Source organism: Hippoglossus stenolepis, chromosome 12 (assembly GCF_022539355.2).
Source record: "Hippoglossus stenolepis isolate QCI-W04-F060 chromosome 12, HSTE1.2, whole genome shotgun sequence".
Lineage (NCBI taxonomy): Eukaryota > Metazoa > Chordata > Actinopteri > Pleuronectiformes > Pleuronectidae > Hippoglossus > Hippoglossus stenolepis.
Window position 1 is genome coordinate 3,690,581 of NC_061494.1, and position 16,751 is coordinate 3,707,331.

Below are 16,751 nucleotides of genomic sequence, written 5' to 3' on the forward strand. Positions count from 1 at the left end.
CTCTCTCTCTTACTGTAGAGGAGTCATCTACAAGATTGATTGGAACTCATTTGGTATCCTATAATAGACCAGTATTAAAATTGTTCCTCCTCCCCCATGCTATTTGTGAAATTGAATGGAAGGTAAAATGCATGCCAGAATTAGAAATGGGTTTCCGGTTTGCAGCAACTCTTTGTGTGAGTGTTTGTGGGTGTGTGTGTGTGTGTGTGTATGGTATGGGTATTAGTGATGTTGTGGGGACCCAAGTCGATTTGCACTGTCACATTATTGGGACAAAAAGCAAGTCTCCATAACTTAAACATACAATTTTAAGGTAAAGAAATGTTTTAAGGTCATGGTAAGATTTAAGATAAGATGGGGTAAGGTTAGGGGTGTGTGTGTGTGTGTGTGTGTGTGTGTGTGTGTGTGTGTGTGTGTGTGTGTGTGTGTGTGTGTGTGTGTGTGTGCGCGTGCGTGCGTGTGCGTGCGTGCGTGTTTACAGCATGCAGACCCTCTTCCATTATATACATTATACACATTATACACAACTATACATCTCAATGTTTAGTTGAAGCTTCTCTGCGGCCTCTGAGGATTCTGATGCCATGTATCTAAGGGAACTTTAACACCTATCTCAAAGCTTTTGACCAATCACAGAGCAGACTGGTCTTCAACGGGGGGAACAGGAGCTAAAACCAGGTATTTCAGACAGAGACTGAAAAGAGGTTCTGCAGCAATGGACAGTATGAGGAAAGTGATGTATTTTCTGAACAATAGAGCAAGTAAACCTTTTCAAGTAATGACCCAAATCTAAAATGATGACCCTTAATGTGAGCAGAAAAGTGTTTGTCTGCTAAGCTGAGGAGGAACATGTGTCTGACTAAGGGCCAGTTCTACCCAGTAGAAGGCCCAAAGGTGAATGACGTGTTGTGTCTTTTTAAATCACATTTTAATCTTGTTTATACTTTCTCAGGGTCCTTTCAATGCTGAATAATCTTTTCAATGCTAAACTTTTATCTGGTAAAATGCTCCATATAAGCACAACAAGGCCATACAGCGACAATTTAACTCGAACCATTCTGCAAACTTAATACAGGCGCTGCTAAGGCCCCAGTCATTTCAGTTTATTTGGTGATTTTAGTGATGGTGATTTCAAGATTTTTTTAATATAGAATTAAAGTAAACTATACATGCAAGATAAAACAAGTCATCTACCTAACATTTTTCTTCTTTAACTGGAAATCCATATATTTCCTGAAAAACCTGCTCCGATAGGATTTGTCTCCATAACATAATGAGCCTCCCTCTGTGTTTACCTCTCCATCAGTGCATGTATGTGCTGTGGCCTGGCTGCTCACCATATGGCAGCAGGGACACGGAGAATCGCTCACTCTCTCGATTTCCTCTCTCTGTGCCAACCGCTGTTGTTCCTCCTCCATCCTTTCCCCTCCCTTCACTTCCGTCAGAGGAGTCACCATGCTGAGCTGCTCGGGTGCACTCTCACTTCCCTCACACTCCCTCCACCCATCCCTCCTTCCATCATTTCCTTATGACACACTCGCTTGTACTCCCTTCCAGTTTTGAGAATATGTAGAATAGAGATAAGTAATATAAACCGTGTCTGCCCCCAGACCGCTCTAATGTATTGTGTACCTAGAGATATTGTTTTTTATTTTAATCATTGAGTTTGGACGGTTTGGTTGTAAAATAAAAGAAGCAACAAATTTGTTATTTGGGGGGGAAATATCAACAGAGGAAGAGATGATTCACACCAAAACTGACACTTAATACATAACAGCACAATATGCACAGACTGTGATGCATCTTAACCCTCTCCTCCACTTTTCTCTCTTCTCCTCGTTTTCTCCTCCTCTCTTCTCACCTCCCCCTTCCTCCTCTTTCACTTTATATACTTTCATGATGGCTTTTCTGCCCACGCATTTCTTATCCTCGCTCTTTCTCCACTTCTCACTCTTTTTCTGTCTTTCTTTCTTTCTTTATTTCTGTGTTTGTATCTCCTTGAATATAATTTAATTATTGATTCTCATATTATCACCACTGCCTCTGTCTATCAAGAATCAGCAGGACTAGGGTTTTGGTGAAGTCCATAGAGGGTTCTGCACTCTCACATTTATTATAAACATATTCTTGTATTATATATCATATGCATGTTTTATAACTCACATAAATTTGTTCAGAATGTAAAGTTTGGCGAAGATCACAAGGCACAAACTAAAATAAAACCTATGACACATTCATGACAGATGTGCACATATTAAAAGTTCACTTGTGATCAATAATCCTGCTTATCAGCCAAAGGTCAAATGAAACCACACTGCGCTTTCAAAGCCCAAATCAGATGTAGAGCCTAATCCATGATACTTAACAAATACTTGGATCACAAAGTGCCACATGGTCTGAAGTGCACTGTTCCTCAAAGACTCATATTATATTCAGACATTTCTCCAATGTACTTTAATGGCTCAACTGCTTTCACTCACATTTGTGACTGATAATACATGTGTTTGAATTATAAAATGTATTACAACCACACAACCAAAGTCTGCTTAATACAAAAAAAAAACATGTGATCCTTGTGTCTTTTTTTAACAATTCAACAAAAGTGGCTATATTGATATATTCGCCAATATACCCAGTGAGACTACAAAAAAATTAAATTATATTTCTTTAAGTTTGAGGATTTACAAACATTTGAAAACATGTTTTAAAAGTAGCCTTCCTTCAGCTTCTTTTTCTGCATTAAGTAAAAACATTTAACAAATTGAATCATATTGGCACATATCAGGAAACATATATATACAACTTTGCGTGGGCTCTAATCCTTTGTGTCTAAACAAACCATTAATTTGGAATTAAGAAACCTATTTTTAGTTTACATCAGCGTAAAGTATACATAATTACATCATTCCGTCAATAGTTTCAAGCAGAAATAATTCTGACACCAAGTGTATTTTTCATATTCCAATAAATGAGGTAATTTTGCTGATGAAAGTGTCATTACTTTATACATTTGAAATGTATTATGATTGATCCTGGTACACCTCAGGTTAGGGGGAGAGGCTGGGGGAGTAGGTGGGTGGCTCCAAACATGTACAACAACAGCCCCCCCACTGGTCATTTCATTGATTATTGGCTCCAGAATCCCAACATGGCCTTTGGATAAGTGAGGCCATGACAGTGTGTAGCCCATAGGAGGAGCGTTCACAAGCTCTGCTGTGTTGGTCAAACTCAGGTGAGGGGACGTTCAAGAGCACGGTGGCGGTGGGATGGTATTTTACATTTAGCACAAAACTAAAGAGAAGGAGGTGTGAGAAGGAGAGTGCTGGAAAAGACACAACTTATTCTTCAAGTGCACACTAACATAAGGCACACACACACACACACACACTAGTAATTGGACAAATATCTTAGGAGGACTATTTGTGGATTAACAAGTTAAGGATGTAGTGTAGACTGAAAGAGAGAAAGAGGTGGATGAACTTAGAGAAAGAAAAAAAACAAAGATAAGACTAAACTTAAACTAATTAAAAAAAATAAGTGCCTGAAAAAAAGATGAAGGGCGGGAGAGAGAGAGAGAGAGAGAGGGACAGATGGAGAGAGCACCAGAGCCAACAGCAGAGCTAAGTGGGTAGTGTGCTCCCCAGACAGCGCTCCATATGGCCTGGCAATGCCATACACAGACAGGCCGCACAAGCACACATATACACAGCATGTATACACACAGGCACACAGCATGTATACACACACACAAATACACAAACACTCCTCCACACCAACAATCAAAATTCACACACATAGTTCATATTCACAGACGGCCATGTACCCACACATACTGTATATACAGAGCCCGGTCTGAGGGTGGATGTGATGGGATGTCACCCCCCTCTTCTTCAAAGAAATTACATCATTTAAATCCTGACAATTGTTTAAATATCAAAATACTGTTGTAGATTTGTAATGTGAAGGGGCCAGTGGTGGTTGTGGCTCATGAGACGCACCTGTCAGGACACAGGGGTGCAGTTGAAGAGGATCCCTTGGGTCAAATCAGTTTTCAAATCAGGGGGTGAGTTCAAATCATATATGATCACCTGAGTGCTCACTTTCTTGACTCAGATCAGATCAACCAAGTTCTTGTAAACTGGAACTGTCCATAAAAGAGTCTTTGAATAGACATGGTGGAAGATTAAGTTGAATAGGTAGAATCTAGGGATGAAACGATCATTGTTTCAACTTATACCGTGCTAAAATTCCTGACGGTTATTTGTGTCAAATACTCTTTCAATTACCATAATTACCGTGATGATTTGGGTGATACCATCCAGCATCAACCAAAGTCAGCAAGTCTCCGAGATGCAGGTGTAGCAAGTGCAGCATTTGTTGTGTGTTGTAAAAACATGGCGGGGGGAGCAGCAGGCAGGTGGGGGCTGTAACAGCTGAAGGACTGTTAGTCATCTGTGGCTATAGCTAACAAATGCTAACGTCCACCGTAGCCAACACTGATATTTTGTACCTACTCTGACATTTGGGTTGGACGTCTGCACTTAATGTATCAAGTTGTCAACCTTTGATCAATAATGAAAATGCTATCATCATTTGTATTGATAATATATTGTGTTGATATAAGCCTTGGGGAAATTACATTAGTTTGTGTATCAGTAATTTTTTAACATACACAGCACATTTTAAGAATACTACAATGATATTGATTACGTGATAGTTTTGCGCACTATAATCGTGATACTAAATTTTCACACTGTTTCATTTCTGGTACAATCAATAGGCCTTAAAGCAAATGCCTAGGAATTCATTTTCATTTGACAACTGTATGAGAAAACCCAGTCGTAAAAAATTCTAAACATACTGTATGAGGCCTGCCCTCTGTCTTACCCAATAGAGACGAAACTCTCAACATGCAGAAATGTATGAGTGTGTCATGTCCCTACCCGGTCCCTGCTGGAGCAAAGACACATGGGAAGACCAGGATAACAGCCAATCCCTAAAGGAAGTGAGGAAATGACTCCTCGCCAATCCCAGGGCTCACCGAGGTTACTACAGGGCTGCTGGGCCATCGCCATGGTACCCTGCTATCAAGGGACAGCTGGCCAATCACATTCAGAGACGTGAAGTGTAAACATGTTACACTGCAGTGCAGCCATGTTGCCATTACAGAGGCATGGGGTGGAGCAATATATCCTACGTACTGTATGTAAAAAGGTGGCCCTGAGCATATAGGCTTCTTGCTTAACTATAGCGTTACTTTGACGCTGAAGCATAAATTGGGCTTTAGGCTTCATTCACATTACCACGTTTTTTTTTTTTTTAAACACATCAACTGTCCTGCAGATACACCTGGCAAACTACTCCAAGCAACTTCTTTTAGAGCTGAAACAAAGAAGTTTGGAAATGCTGCCAAGCCCATTTTAGTTTAAAAACTCTGGGGCTGCATTTCAGGCTTCTACCACATGACCCCCTTCTGGGGCAGTTCAATTCTGTATTTTACAATGAACAACCGTTTACATGTGTAGGAGACGTAAGAGCTGTTATTCGAGCAATCTTGCTCCATTCTCAAGTACTAACTAAATGCTTCCTGAGTATGCCAACATGCACATGCCCAGTGTACGAGGGGCGGTAACGTGATATGTGTTTTCAGGCATGTTAGGATGGACAGGGAATAAAACTGATAAGGAGCCAAAACGCTTGTGTGGACAGACATCAGAGTAGATGTAGCCTTACAGATCCAGTGTGTTTCGACTGATGCAATGTCATCCATGTCAACAGAGGTTAAGTATGAGACTGCAATAGACACAAGCAAAGACATTGACCTAGCAATATTTATTAGCAGCAATAGGTTGACTAATATAAATACTTTACATGCAATTCTGGGAGTTACCAACCGTGCACAAAGCTTCGCTCATGGAATCTCAATGGTAAATGTAGTGTATTTATATAGCGCTTTTCTAGTCTTATCGGCCAGTCAAAACACTTATACAGGATAAACCACATTCACCTTTTCACACACATCGACATGCAGCACTTTTTCTATCACATGCTATCCATACACTGCCAGCAAAGCCATCAGTGGCAATTTGGGGTTCCGTATCTTACCCAAGGACACTTTGGCATGCAGACTGCAGGTGCCAGGGATCACACTACCAACCTTCTGGGTAGTAGATGACCCTGCACCTCCTGAGCCACAGCTGTCCCAAATTACATCCTGCATCTTCTATTAAAAAAAAAAGAACTGAATGGCATATATGCCAAGTAGCATGTATAATGACTTACAACTTATCTCAATTTATGTCTACAACCATGTTGCGAGGCTCTGCTACCCTACCCTGAACACACTACAGTTCCGACAATGGAAAGTTCTTGTACTGTTCTACTGCACATTTGCACAGCTGAGCTCCAGCAACACAAATCCAGTTTACTCAAGCGAGAATAGTTTTATACGAAAAAAGCAAGTATATTACTCACATTACATGAGTTGAACCAACTGGAAAGTGAAAAATTTGTAAAGACTAATCTAAATATATATATATATATATATATACTATATATATATATATATACTATATATAAGCAGTATTACCATTAACTAAACAGTCAAACAGAACGGATAAACCAAAGACTAGCTCTAATAATTTGCTAAAATATAAATGTTTTATTTTCCAATATCACAAGTTAAAACTGTCCTGTTTTGGTGTGGTTTGGACTAGACATGGTTTTATCTCTGTCCCAGCTCTGCAGGAGCAACACTGTCTGTTATGTCTGGTGAATAATGTGGGGAATACTGACCAGAGAGGGACAGATTGTATAATGTTATAAACGGGGGCCATATTGTGGGATTCCTCGGAGAGTCAGATGTGCTCCAGCTGACTTACTTTGTAATCCCACCTCACAGTCTGATCCAACACACACACACACACACACACACACACACACACACACACACACACACACACACACACACACACACACACACACACACACACACACACACAGTGCACACAGTGCACACAGATAAAGCAAAAAACAAGCGTTATCCTTTGATCATTGTGTGGCAGTAAAAAAGACACTACAGGCCACAGGAGTCACAGTGAACAGAAATGAATGAAACTAGCATTTCAATGCATAAATAAGCTGGTGGCGTGGAAATGCTCATATAACATAAAAAAATAACTTTCAACTAATAAATTTCAAGTAATGTTGGCAATTCAAGTCTCTATTAGCGACCACTGATCAAATAACCAGAGTTTACAATCACACACACACACACACACACACTGTGGTAAAGGAAAGATGATGACTGAGCAGAGCCATTATAAGGAATCACTCTTGACCAACCCATCAAGCATCCAATCTCCACTAATTGGAAATGAGATGAAAAGCATTACTCCAGAGAAAGTCTAACCACCTGCATTCTCTCTGGGACGTTAGTTAGCAAGCTGGCAATGATTGGAAGGTTTAGAGGAACATAGAAGCAAAGATATTTTCCCTCTTGTAAATTGACATTTAAAGTTTACTTTTAACTTTGACCTCACAGCAGTCACTTTAATGATATAATGATGATATAGAGTTACCTTAAGGTCGCCAAGAAAGGACAGTTTTAATGCTTTTTATGTCAAAAAGTATCCTGTAACAAAGTCTTGAGCCATTACTGTGTGGGAGATCCCACCGAGACAAGACTCAGAGTTATAACATCTTCTGTCATCCAGCACAATATGAGGAAAATCTTCAATAGTATTTCTCAGAATCACGATGACGATAAATTAGTCGGCCTCTAGTAAAATGTGGAGAAAGAGATGGAGGGATTTAAAAAATGTTGTAGTCGTGCCTAGAAAACATTTAGCTTTTTTTAATGTGCTCTGCGGCTGAATCATTGCCACCAGGTTCTGTGAGTAACCACAAGCTTCCAGCACCACCAATCTCACAAGGATCTGCTGACAAACATCACTGTGCATCAGTCATTCAGACCTTCAATACATGTGCGCAAAGCACAGTTACTAAGTCTGAGTCTTCTGGGCAAATAAAACTGGCAGCTGATTTGCATTTCTAATAATAAATCACAGTGCTCATGTGAGATTCCAGATATCAAGGAGAAGTTGAAGTAAAACATGTCACACACACACACACACACACACACATATCTGCGATGGAAGTCATTCCTCCAGACAGGCAGCTGAGCAAACTGTGAGACGCATCTGAGAGCAGCCATGGAGGAGGAGGACCACAACACCAGCTTGTTTCAAATGACTCAACAGGATATGGACAGGACTCATCCTGTCCATCTTCACCTTTGACACTGGTATTGAACATTGATGGATCACAGACTGAAGCTGGGCTTTGTGTGTGGCTTTAACAGGAAACACAGTCACTCAGAAAGTAAAGAGGGCTGACTGAAATGTTTCATTTTCAGTGACACCACATGAAGCGTATTTCCTAAATATAAATGAACAATCAAAATGAGGTGTCTGACCAGCATCATCCCACTTAGAGTATCACACAAATTGCATAATCATGTCTTGAGTCACGCTTGAAAAACACCAGAATGCAGGTTTATCTTTTATACTGTTGACTCATCCAAGGTGTGAAAAAAGTTTCACAACAAAGCATGAATGTGAGGCTGCCTGCCACTGAGAGGTTGTTGTCGTCCACAGGGGTGAAGTGACGTTATAGTGATGCAAAAACAAATATTTAGCCCATTTCAAACAGTCCGGGGTTGAATAATATTGGTGCCACTCACCGGACATCATTTTGCTGTGGAGGTTTCTTCTGCCCGACCAGGTTCACCGTTCTTGCTTGGATAGGCTTCTCTTCTCTGAAAGACACAAAGTTAAAAACTACTATTAGCACAGGTCAAGAACAAGTTTTCTGTTCCATTGGGTTCATTTATATACTTTTATATTTCCCTTTTGCGATGAACAATTAACTGTAAGAGGTTGGATTGCAGTGTGCAATGACATAAATACCCCTCACCTCATCCTCCCCTCCTAAGCATTTAGGAAAACCTATGGTGGCCTTTAGGTAACATCGAGTCTCTAAAGAGCCAGTGTTCAACAAAAACAGTCTCAGTCTCACACTATTGAAAAGTAATGATGAATATTACATTCCATTTCTGCCAATATATCTTCTTAAATCCCACATACTGGACCTAGAAAGGTCAGGTAAGCATATTATTTAATACACTTTTTGTTAAATTCTGCTATCTCCTCTGGTTTAAAAAAAACTCTGGCTCTGTATTTGGGAAAGAAAGAAAGGTGTACTACCCAAACACTACAACAATTTCCCAGCCAATCAGCAACAAGGATATTCATGCTAGTGCACAGGACAGGGTGGTGGTGATGGGGCAGTGGGAGCAACCCGGAGGTCTCCATCACAAACAGTATAGCTAACAGTACGCTTATCCCATTTCTTAGAGCGATTTTTAATGAAACCAGATGTTAGAACTCAAAACGAGATAATGTCTTCATGCCTCTGCCGTCTACGATTAAGGGATGGGAGGACTGCCAGAAAAGAGGTCTCAGATAACATACACCGCCACTACTATTTCAGAAAGGAACAACAACTGTTAGCCACTTGAAACGTTACTTTCACAATAGTACTTTTTCATGGGCAGACAGACGCACACTGGCTGATTCAGGGTGTTGAATGTGTAGTTTGTGTAAATACTGACAATTTATTTTGTCTGCAGATAATGTTTATGTTTGTGGTGGCGAATTCCAACTCATTGAGATCAGTGGTTCAGTGGGGGCAGCTGTGGCCGAGGGGGTAGAGCATCAACTTGCAGGTGTCCTTGGGCAAGATACTGAACCCCGAATTGCCCCCCATAGAAAAAGTCCCATAGATGCACTGTATGAATGTGTGAGTGAATGGGTGAATGGCAATAAACTGTCCTGTAATGCGCTATATAAATACAAACCATTACTTTGGCAATGCGCGTGCATGAATGTGGGGGGTGGAGCTTCTAAAGGAGCAATTATGGGAGGGGTATATTTGTTTTCAAATATCAACTGTCGCTCCCCAGACTCAGTAACTCCACCTTTAATGGACAGGGAAGTCCTAAGCCATTCCTGTTACTTTCACAAAGTGTCATCAAAGACTAAACTCTTCCTCAGTGAGTGAAAATATAAATATCAGGAGCATCACTGCAAATGGTTTTCAAATATCTGCACTACTCTGTCCTTGTAAAAATGTGGTGTGTTTTTTTTTAGTTAGTTCAGTTAACGCTATATATTAATTCTACCCTAACCTTTCAGGTTTTGTTACAACTCATTCTAATGAGTTATAAGAGAGTTCATATTGAAGGACGTGTAGCTAATTAGCACCACCCACCTTTAAATGACACTGCACTCACTCAACCACACTAAAAAAAGTACAACTACTCGAAATAACAACTAAACTGACGTGTTGACTGTCATGGCAACAATGGGTATACCTTAAGGCACTGATGACAGGCCTTAGATAACAATGACATGCCTTCAATATGTCCACTGACATCCTCAGAGTGCGATTCAAAACCGTCTCATCCATAAACATGAACAGTGAGCTCTGATCAGCCTGATCACAGAGGGAACTCGAGAGAGAGAGAGATCCCCGCCAACGCCCACGCTGTCTCAACAGACATGTCTTTTTTATCGTCAATACTGGTGATACCCCTCTCGTTATGAGACACTGTTGGCACATTATGGTGATATCCCCTTGTTCCTCAAGGATACTAAAGATTTCCTGTTGTACTGACAGTGGTGACTGAGGCATATTTCACATCCTCGAGCTTTAACTTAAAATTAGGTTTGTGTTCTCCTCACATGTGTTTCAGTGTTTCACTATTATAACATCTTAATGCAGTATAAGTAAAAAATTTATCAAATCGCGTGTCCTGTGTTAATAATAGAGTTACATGGATAACTGTAAAGGATTACACAATTTAACAACTGGAGGCCAACAGACGTCGGACACTGACTGGAAAAAAATATATTCCAATACATACAACGTATCAGAATGGTCTGGGTGAATCGATTCGAACCACATTATTGGTACCAGCATCACAACAGGCTTCAAATAAAAGAAATGGCAGTGTAATTAAAACATTGGGCAAGCACACGCATACCCAATGTACATGAGCAGTCAAGTGATATTCATTTTCAGGCGTGTTATTAGGCCGTATATGGAACCAAGATGTTTGTGTGGACAGAGTTGTATGGATGTGGTCTTAAGTTTTCCCAGTGCATATACATATACATGTTATAGGTGTTCCCTGTGTATTTATTTTAAACCGGAGACAAGTTTTGCATGTTCCTATCTCCAAGGGGCACTCACACATACAGTAGTAGCTCTCAGTGAAATTAAAATACACATCATCACTTACACATCATTCAACTATACCTGCACAGAGTAAGGCTACATACATTTAGCCCTTCTCTATGCTTTCCATGTAGGTGAAGTGATTGCAACAAGATGCAAGAGTTTACTTCCCCTGAGCCTCTGGTTTCGGTGCAGTATGGACGACTCTCCTACTGGTTAAGAGAATCGTTGTTTGTGTTTGCTTTGGGTATTTGTGGCAACTGTTACAGCTCAAGTGTGAATTTGTATTGTTGTAGTACAGTGAGGGAATGCTCATCACTGCTCGTGGATGCTTTGTTATATTGCTATAAGGGTCACACAGCAATATGTTTTATCTTACTTTTCCATTTATAATATGTAATTAAGGCTGTGTACAGGACTGAAGCTGAGGTTAACTATCATCTACTGCTTGTCAATATTTCTTTGTGTGAATGAAACTCATTCTTATCATGTAACAGTTTGCCCTATGATAATAACTGACTGGATGCCATTGTGTATCTACACTTACATCATTGTTGCTATAGCTATACACCCTCAGGGTATACTGTACATACATATACTGTGATTCTATATACTGCAATAGCAGGGAAACTGATGGTGAGTATATATCTAACATAACTGCTCAAGAGATGAGAGTATTTTCTACCTCGCTGCATTACAACCCACACTACTCTACTGCAAGTACACTCACCATGCATTAGTCAACCAGTGCAGCTTTTCAGTGCAGACCCAATCGTAAAGACACACACGTACACACACACATGCATGCACACAGGTTTGCTGTGGCAGTCTCCATCCAAACAGTGATGAGAGGAAACAGTGCTGAAGCCAGTATGTTAGGACATATATGTGCTGACAGCCTGCCTCGGCTGCAGACGCTTCAGCATGACACGACTGAATCCACAGCCTCTATCTAATACATTACTGAAAATGATGCACAGCCACTTAGAGCTGGAGTTATATATATTGGACATTTCCTTCTTTAGATGCAATGAATCGATATTCCGTTCCAGTGCTGGGCTATCAGTCCGCGCAGAGTGCTTAAAATAGAACAGGGACGTAAAGCTCGAAGAGTGCCTTGCTTAGGTGGGTCGTGCTATCTTTCTCGCTGCCAATCTATGCACGCAGCTCCATGCAGGCCAGGCAGAGAACGTGAGAGAGGCATTCGTTTCAACTTTGTGCATTTTTCTGGTCGTGGAGGGGAGCAGGGTGGACGTGGGTTGGTTTCCGTTGCCGATCGCGGCGACAAATAAATCTGGTTGGGGACACGTTTCTCCATGCATGTACGGTGGTGATATGGAGGAGGCAGGGGTGGATGCACACAGTGAATCTAAGTCACTCCTGATTCAAAATGACATTACACAGGCACCTTTTTCCTACGCTGTTATAGGCCCACTGGTTCTATAACCGCCTGTGTGATGTCTGTTGCAGGAGCACTGGCCTACATACAGTGCATAAGGCTGGGGAAGGCTCAACCGCACCCCTGAGCTGCAAACAGCAGCTGTTGAGATGGATGCTGCACAGATGAAAGCCAACAGGGAGGGTTTTACTTTTACTATTCTCAAAGCCAAGCACAAGCAAGCCTCCTGCAGTTCTCTTGCTGCTGCATCTATCAATGAAATATTTCAGGCCAAGTCCAAACCCTCTCCGCTTGACTCATCGGCGTGAACGCTCGTGATGACATTATGGAGACGAGCTAAGATGAGGAAGTTGTTGTTCTTCCATCTGAGTGGAGTGTGATGCTGCCGATTATGGGGAATGGTGACACACCTTCATCCTCCCACAATCCTCCTCTTCCTCCCTCCTGAGCAACTTAACCCTGACCCACCGTGCGCTCACAGAGTCTCACAGGAGCATGTGAGAATCTGCAAACTGGACGTGAACCTGATCTAATTTGGCCCCATGCACAGAGGTGCTGCCTGTATGGGTTTGCGAGCGAGTGAGTTCTGAGTGGAGGCACCTGCAGGATGTACACACGTACACACACACACACACACACACATATGATCAGGTACATTGGAGTGGAGAAGAAGTCCCGATGCTGAAACATTTGATCCATAGGAGAGATGGAGGTGGATGGACTTCAGGCCCAGTCTCTCTCTCTCTCTCTCTCTCTCTCTCTCTCTCTCTCTCTCTCTCTCTCTCTCTCACACACACACACACACACACACACACACACACACACACACACACACACACACATGCATACACAACACATTCACACACTCTGTTTCTCCTCTCTCTCTCTCTCACTCTATCTCTCCCTCTTACTTTAACATGGCCTCCTCCTTCGCCTCCTCCTCCCGTTGCCGAGCCAGCACAGCCATGATGATCTTCCTCTCATCCTCTGTCAGATGGCTCAGGTCCGGTTCCGGGATGGCCGGGGCGACGGGTGGGCGCGGGCCGCCCCGAGGGCCCACCGAGGCGAACATCTTCCCCACCACCTTCCTCTCCTCCCTCCCTCCTCTTCCTCTTCCTCTTCCTCCTCCTCCTCCTCCTCCTCCTCCTCCTCCTCCTCGCCTCGGTCGGGATCACGGATAGAAAACCCGCTGGCGGAGTCCACGGATCACGACATGGCCCACGGACAAAGCGGCGGTTGGAGCGACTGATGCGGAGTTCCCATCGCGGTGGCGGGGGGCACCCAGGGCGGCAGCGGCAGCGGCGAAGGCGGCGGCGGCGGCACCAGTGTCGGTGCTGGCTGTGGGAGTAGTAGCGGTGATGGTGGTCCCGGTTGCCGTCTTTCAGCCTCTGCTTCTCCCTCTTGCTGCTCGGCTGTCTTCTCCCCCCACCCCCCTCCCACCGCCCGCCCGCCCGCCTCTACCCTCCACCACCTCCGTGTTACGGGGAGCCCATGTCACCGGCTGTCGGTGTAGGGATGATGGCACACGGGACGGGGATCTCGCGCGCTGTCCTCGGCCAGGCAGAGAGCGGAGGAGGGTCCCTAATGGCGGCTCGGGGCTCCGCTCGGTCCGGTGGGCTTGTCCGTGATGCTGCGGGGCGAGGCGGAGACTTCTTGTTGTGCAGCGCCGCCGCGGATGCTGCTGCTGCTGCTGCTGATGCTGCTGCTGCTGATGCTGCCGCTGTCAGGGAGACGGAACCGTCAATGGGACCGCAGCCCCTCAAGCGCGCTCACTTCTCCTGCGGCGGGAGCGCGCAGCCCTCATTTGAGAATGGGGGGCTCCACTCGCCTTTGAGATGCGCGCTCACGCCATGCAGCCTATAGCACACGCAGGAAATAATGGGTTTCTCAAAGGTGCATTGTGGGTCATCCCAGACATAGACCATTTTAATTAGCTAATTAGCTAAGTGATAGAAGTTTTATAGCTAAATGATAAGCCCGATAGATAGATAGATAGATAGATAGATAGATAGATAGATAGATAGATAGATAGATAGATAGATAGATAGATAGATAGATAGATAGATAGATTTAAATTGAATTAAGGACCTTTAGGGGGTTACATTTAAATGAATATAAATTTTATATAATATAAATATAAAATGATTCTGTTTCACACTGGTCCTACAGTGATCCAAGTGCATTTTTCTGCTGATTTAAGGTTTTTAAATGAGTTCTTTGAAATATAAAAAGGAAACCTAATAATTTGTTATACACTCCAACTATTTGGAGCAAAAGTAGAACAAAAGGTAGAAACATATTTTTGAATAAATTAAGTAATAAAAGATGCACAGCCTGCAAGAGTATCAAACACATTAAAACATTTTAAATCCATCATAAAAGCTCCAAAAATAAACCATAAAAAATAAACTTATTCCCACTGGATGACTAACTTGGATAACTTAATAATGCATGCAATCATATAGAACCATTTTCTATGTATGAAACCCTTCACAGTAAGAGTGTGTGCAATCTCCTCCTCCTCCCTCCCACCACTCAGTGCGTGTTGCAATGACGCGCATCCCCCTTTTTTGTCCTCCCTCCCTCCCTCCATTGCTTCCTTCCTTCAGTCCTTCTTGCTTATATCCATCCTTCAAACACTTCCCACACACACACACAAATTCTTGTACTTCTATCTTAGTGAGGACATTCAATGGCATAATGCATTTGCCAGCCCCTTACCCTAACCTTAACCATGACAACTAATTGCCTAACCCTAACCCAAATCTAATTATAACCCTAATCCTAGAACCAAGCCTTAACCCTCAAACAAGCCTTTGAAAAAGTGAGGACCGGCCGAAATATCCTCACTTTCCAAAAATATCCCTACTCTGTAGGGTCTATGCTCAAAATGGTCCTCACAAATATACAAGTACAAGTACACACACACACACACACACACAATATTTCTTCATAAAATAATACAATGTGCAGTCGGAATTGCATTGTATGACTTTCACACAGCTTTAAGACGCTATAAAATTAGACTATACATCTCTTGGAACCCTCAAGTACCCAAACTCAACACTGTAAACCAGCTGAGTCCTGGTCAGACAGTTTGACCAAACATAACTATAACTGACTTTGTATTTTAGCCTGATGGCCATCAGCTCACTCACTGGGCAGCAGGCCTACTCACATCTACTGAACTGCAAGTGTAGTGTGGTGACTCATCATCATCATTGTTCCCGCTGTATGTCCCTGGTGCTCTTTATCCCTGTCCCTCTCTTGTCTCCTCTGTAGCTCCGCACAGCTCCTAACCTTACTGAGGTACACCTGATGTGGAAATGAAGCGCTTCAAAGCTTCTGTGCTTCTGTGCTTCAATCAGAAGAGAGAAGTTTCAAGTGTGCCTCTCAGCCAGCGATAGCATTTTCTGTGGTTACTGTGGTCTGATTTCAATACCTCATTTTATTAAATCCATCGTCATCCCTTAACACAACCAAACCAACAAACAATATGTTGAATAAGAACTCTGAAATGCAACACATACTTGCTTGACATGTTCAACAGCTCTGATTCATTTATAAGGAGATTTCTCTTGATGGCAGAGAAAGCCAGGTATAGTGTGTACTGTCTCACTTCCAAAAGCAAGTACTAAATAAAAGCAAACAAGTACTACGTCTACTTCTATTTCTACTACTAATTTGGAAACAGTCGCAATTCTGAGACCAATTTTAATAAACTATTGCTACAACAGTAGTAGTATACTACTACTAGCCTACTATACTTCTACTACTACTACCAGTTCTACAACTATTTAACTTGTTACTACTAGCTTACTATCACTTCTACTTCCACAACAACAACTACTAATACATTCTAGTACTACAATTATTACTAATAATAACAATAAAATAATAAATACAACAACGTTATTATAATAAATGATCAGCTTTGCATAATCTCTTCACAAGCATGTTTGCAGAGCTTTAGTTTAGCAAAAGCTTTACTTTTTAACCTTTACTCACAATATATATACGAATGTACAACAAAAGTAAACATTTAAAATTG

General features: G+C 42.1%; 1 protein-coding gene across 21 annotated transcripts in view; it reads right to left on the reverse strand.

Annotated features, from left to right (window-relative positions):
• The window catches only part of LOC118119319 (regulating synaptic membrane exocytosis protein 1), an 89,628-nt gene extending 75,800 nt beyond the window's left edge, over positions 1-13,828 (reverse strand). For 20 of the 21 annotated variants that reach the window (XM_035173160.2, XM_035173185.2, XM_035173162.2 and 17 more), the window contains exons 1-2: positions 13,612-13,828; positions 8,744-8,818 (exon numbers count right to left, since the gene is read on the reverse strand). In XM_035173160.2, the coding sequence (XP_035029051.2) occupies positions 8,744-8,818; positions 13,612-13,772 (236 nt within the window). In that variant the 5' untranslated portion in view covers positions 13,773-13,828. The remainder of the gene's footprint in view (positions 1-8,743; positions 8,819-13,611) is intronic. The other variant, XM_035173183.2, reaches the window with a different exon arrangement.
• Between the last annotated feature and the right edge of the window lie 2,923 nt (positions 13,829-16,751).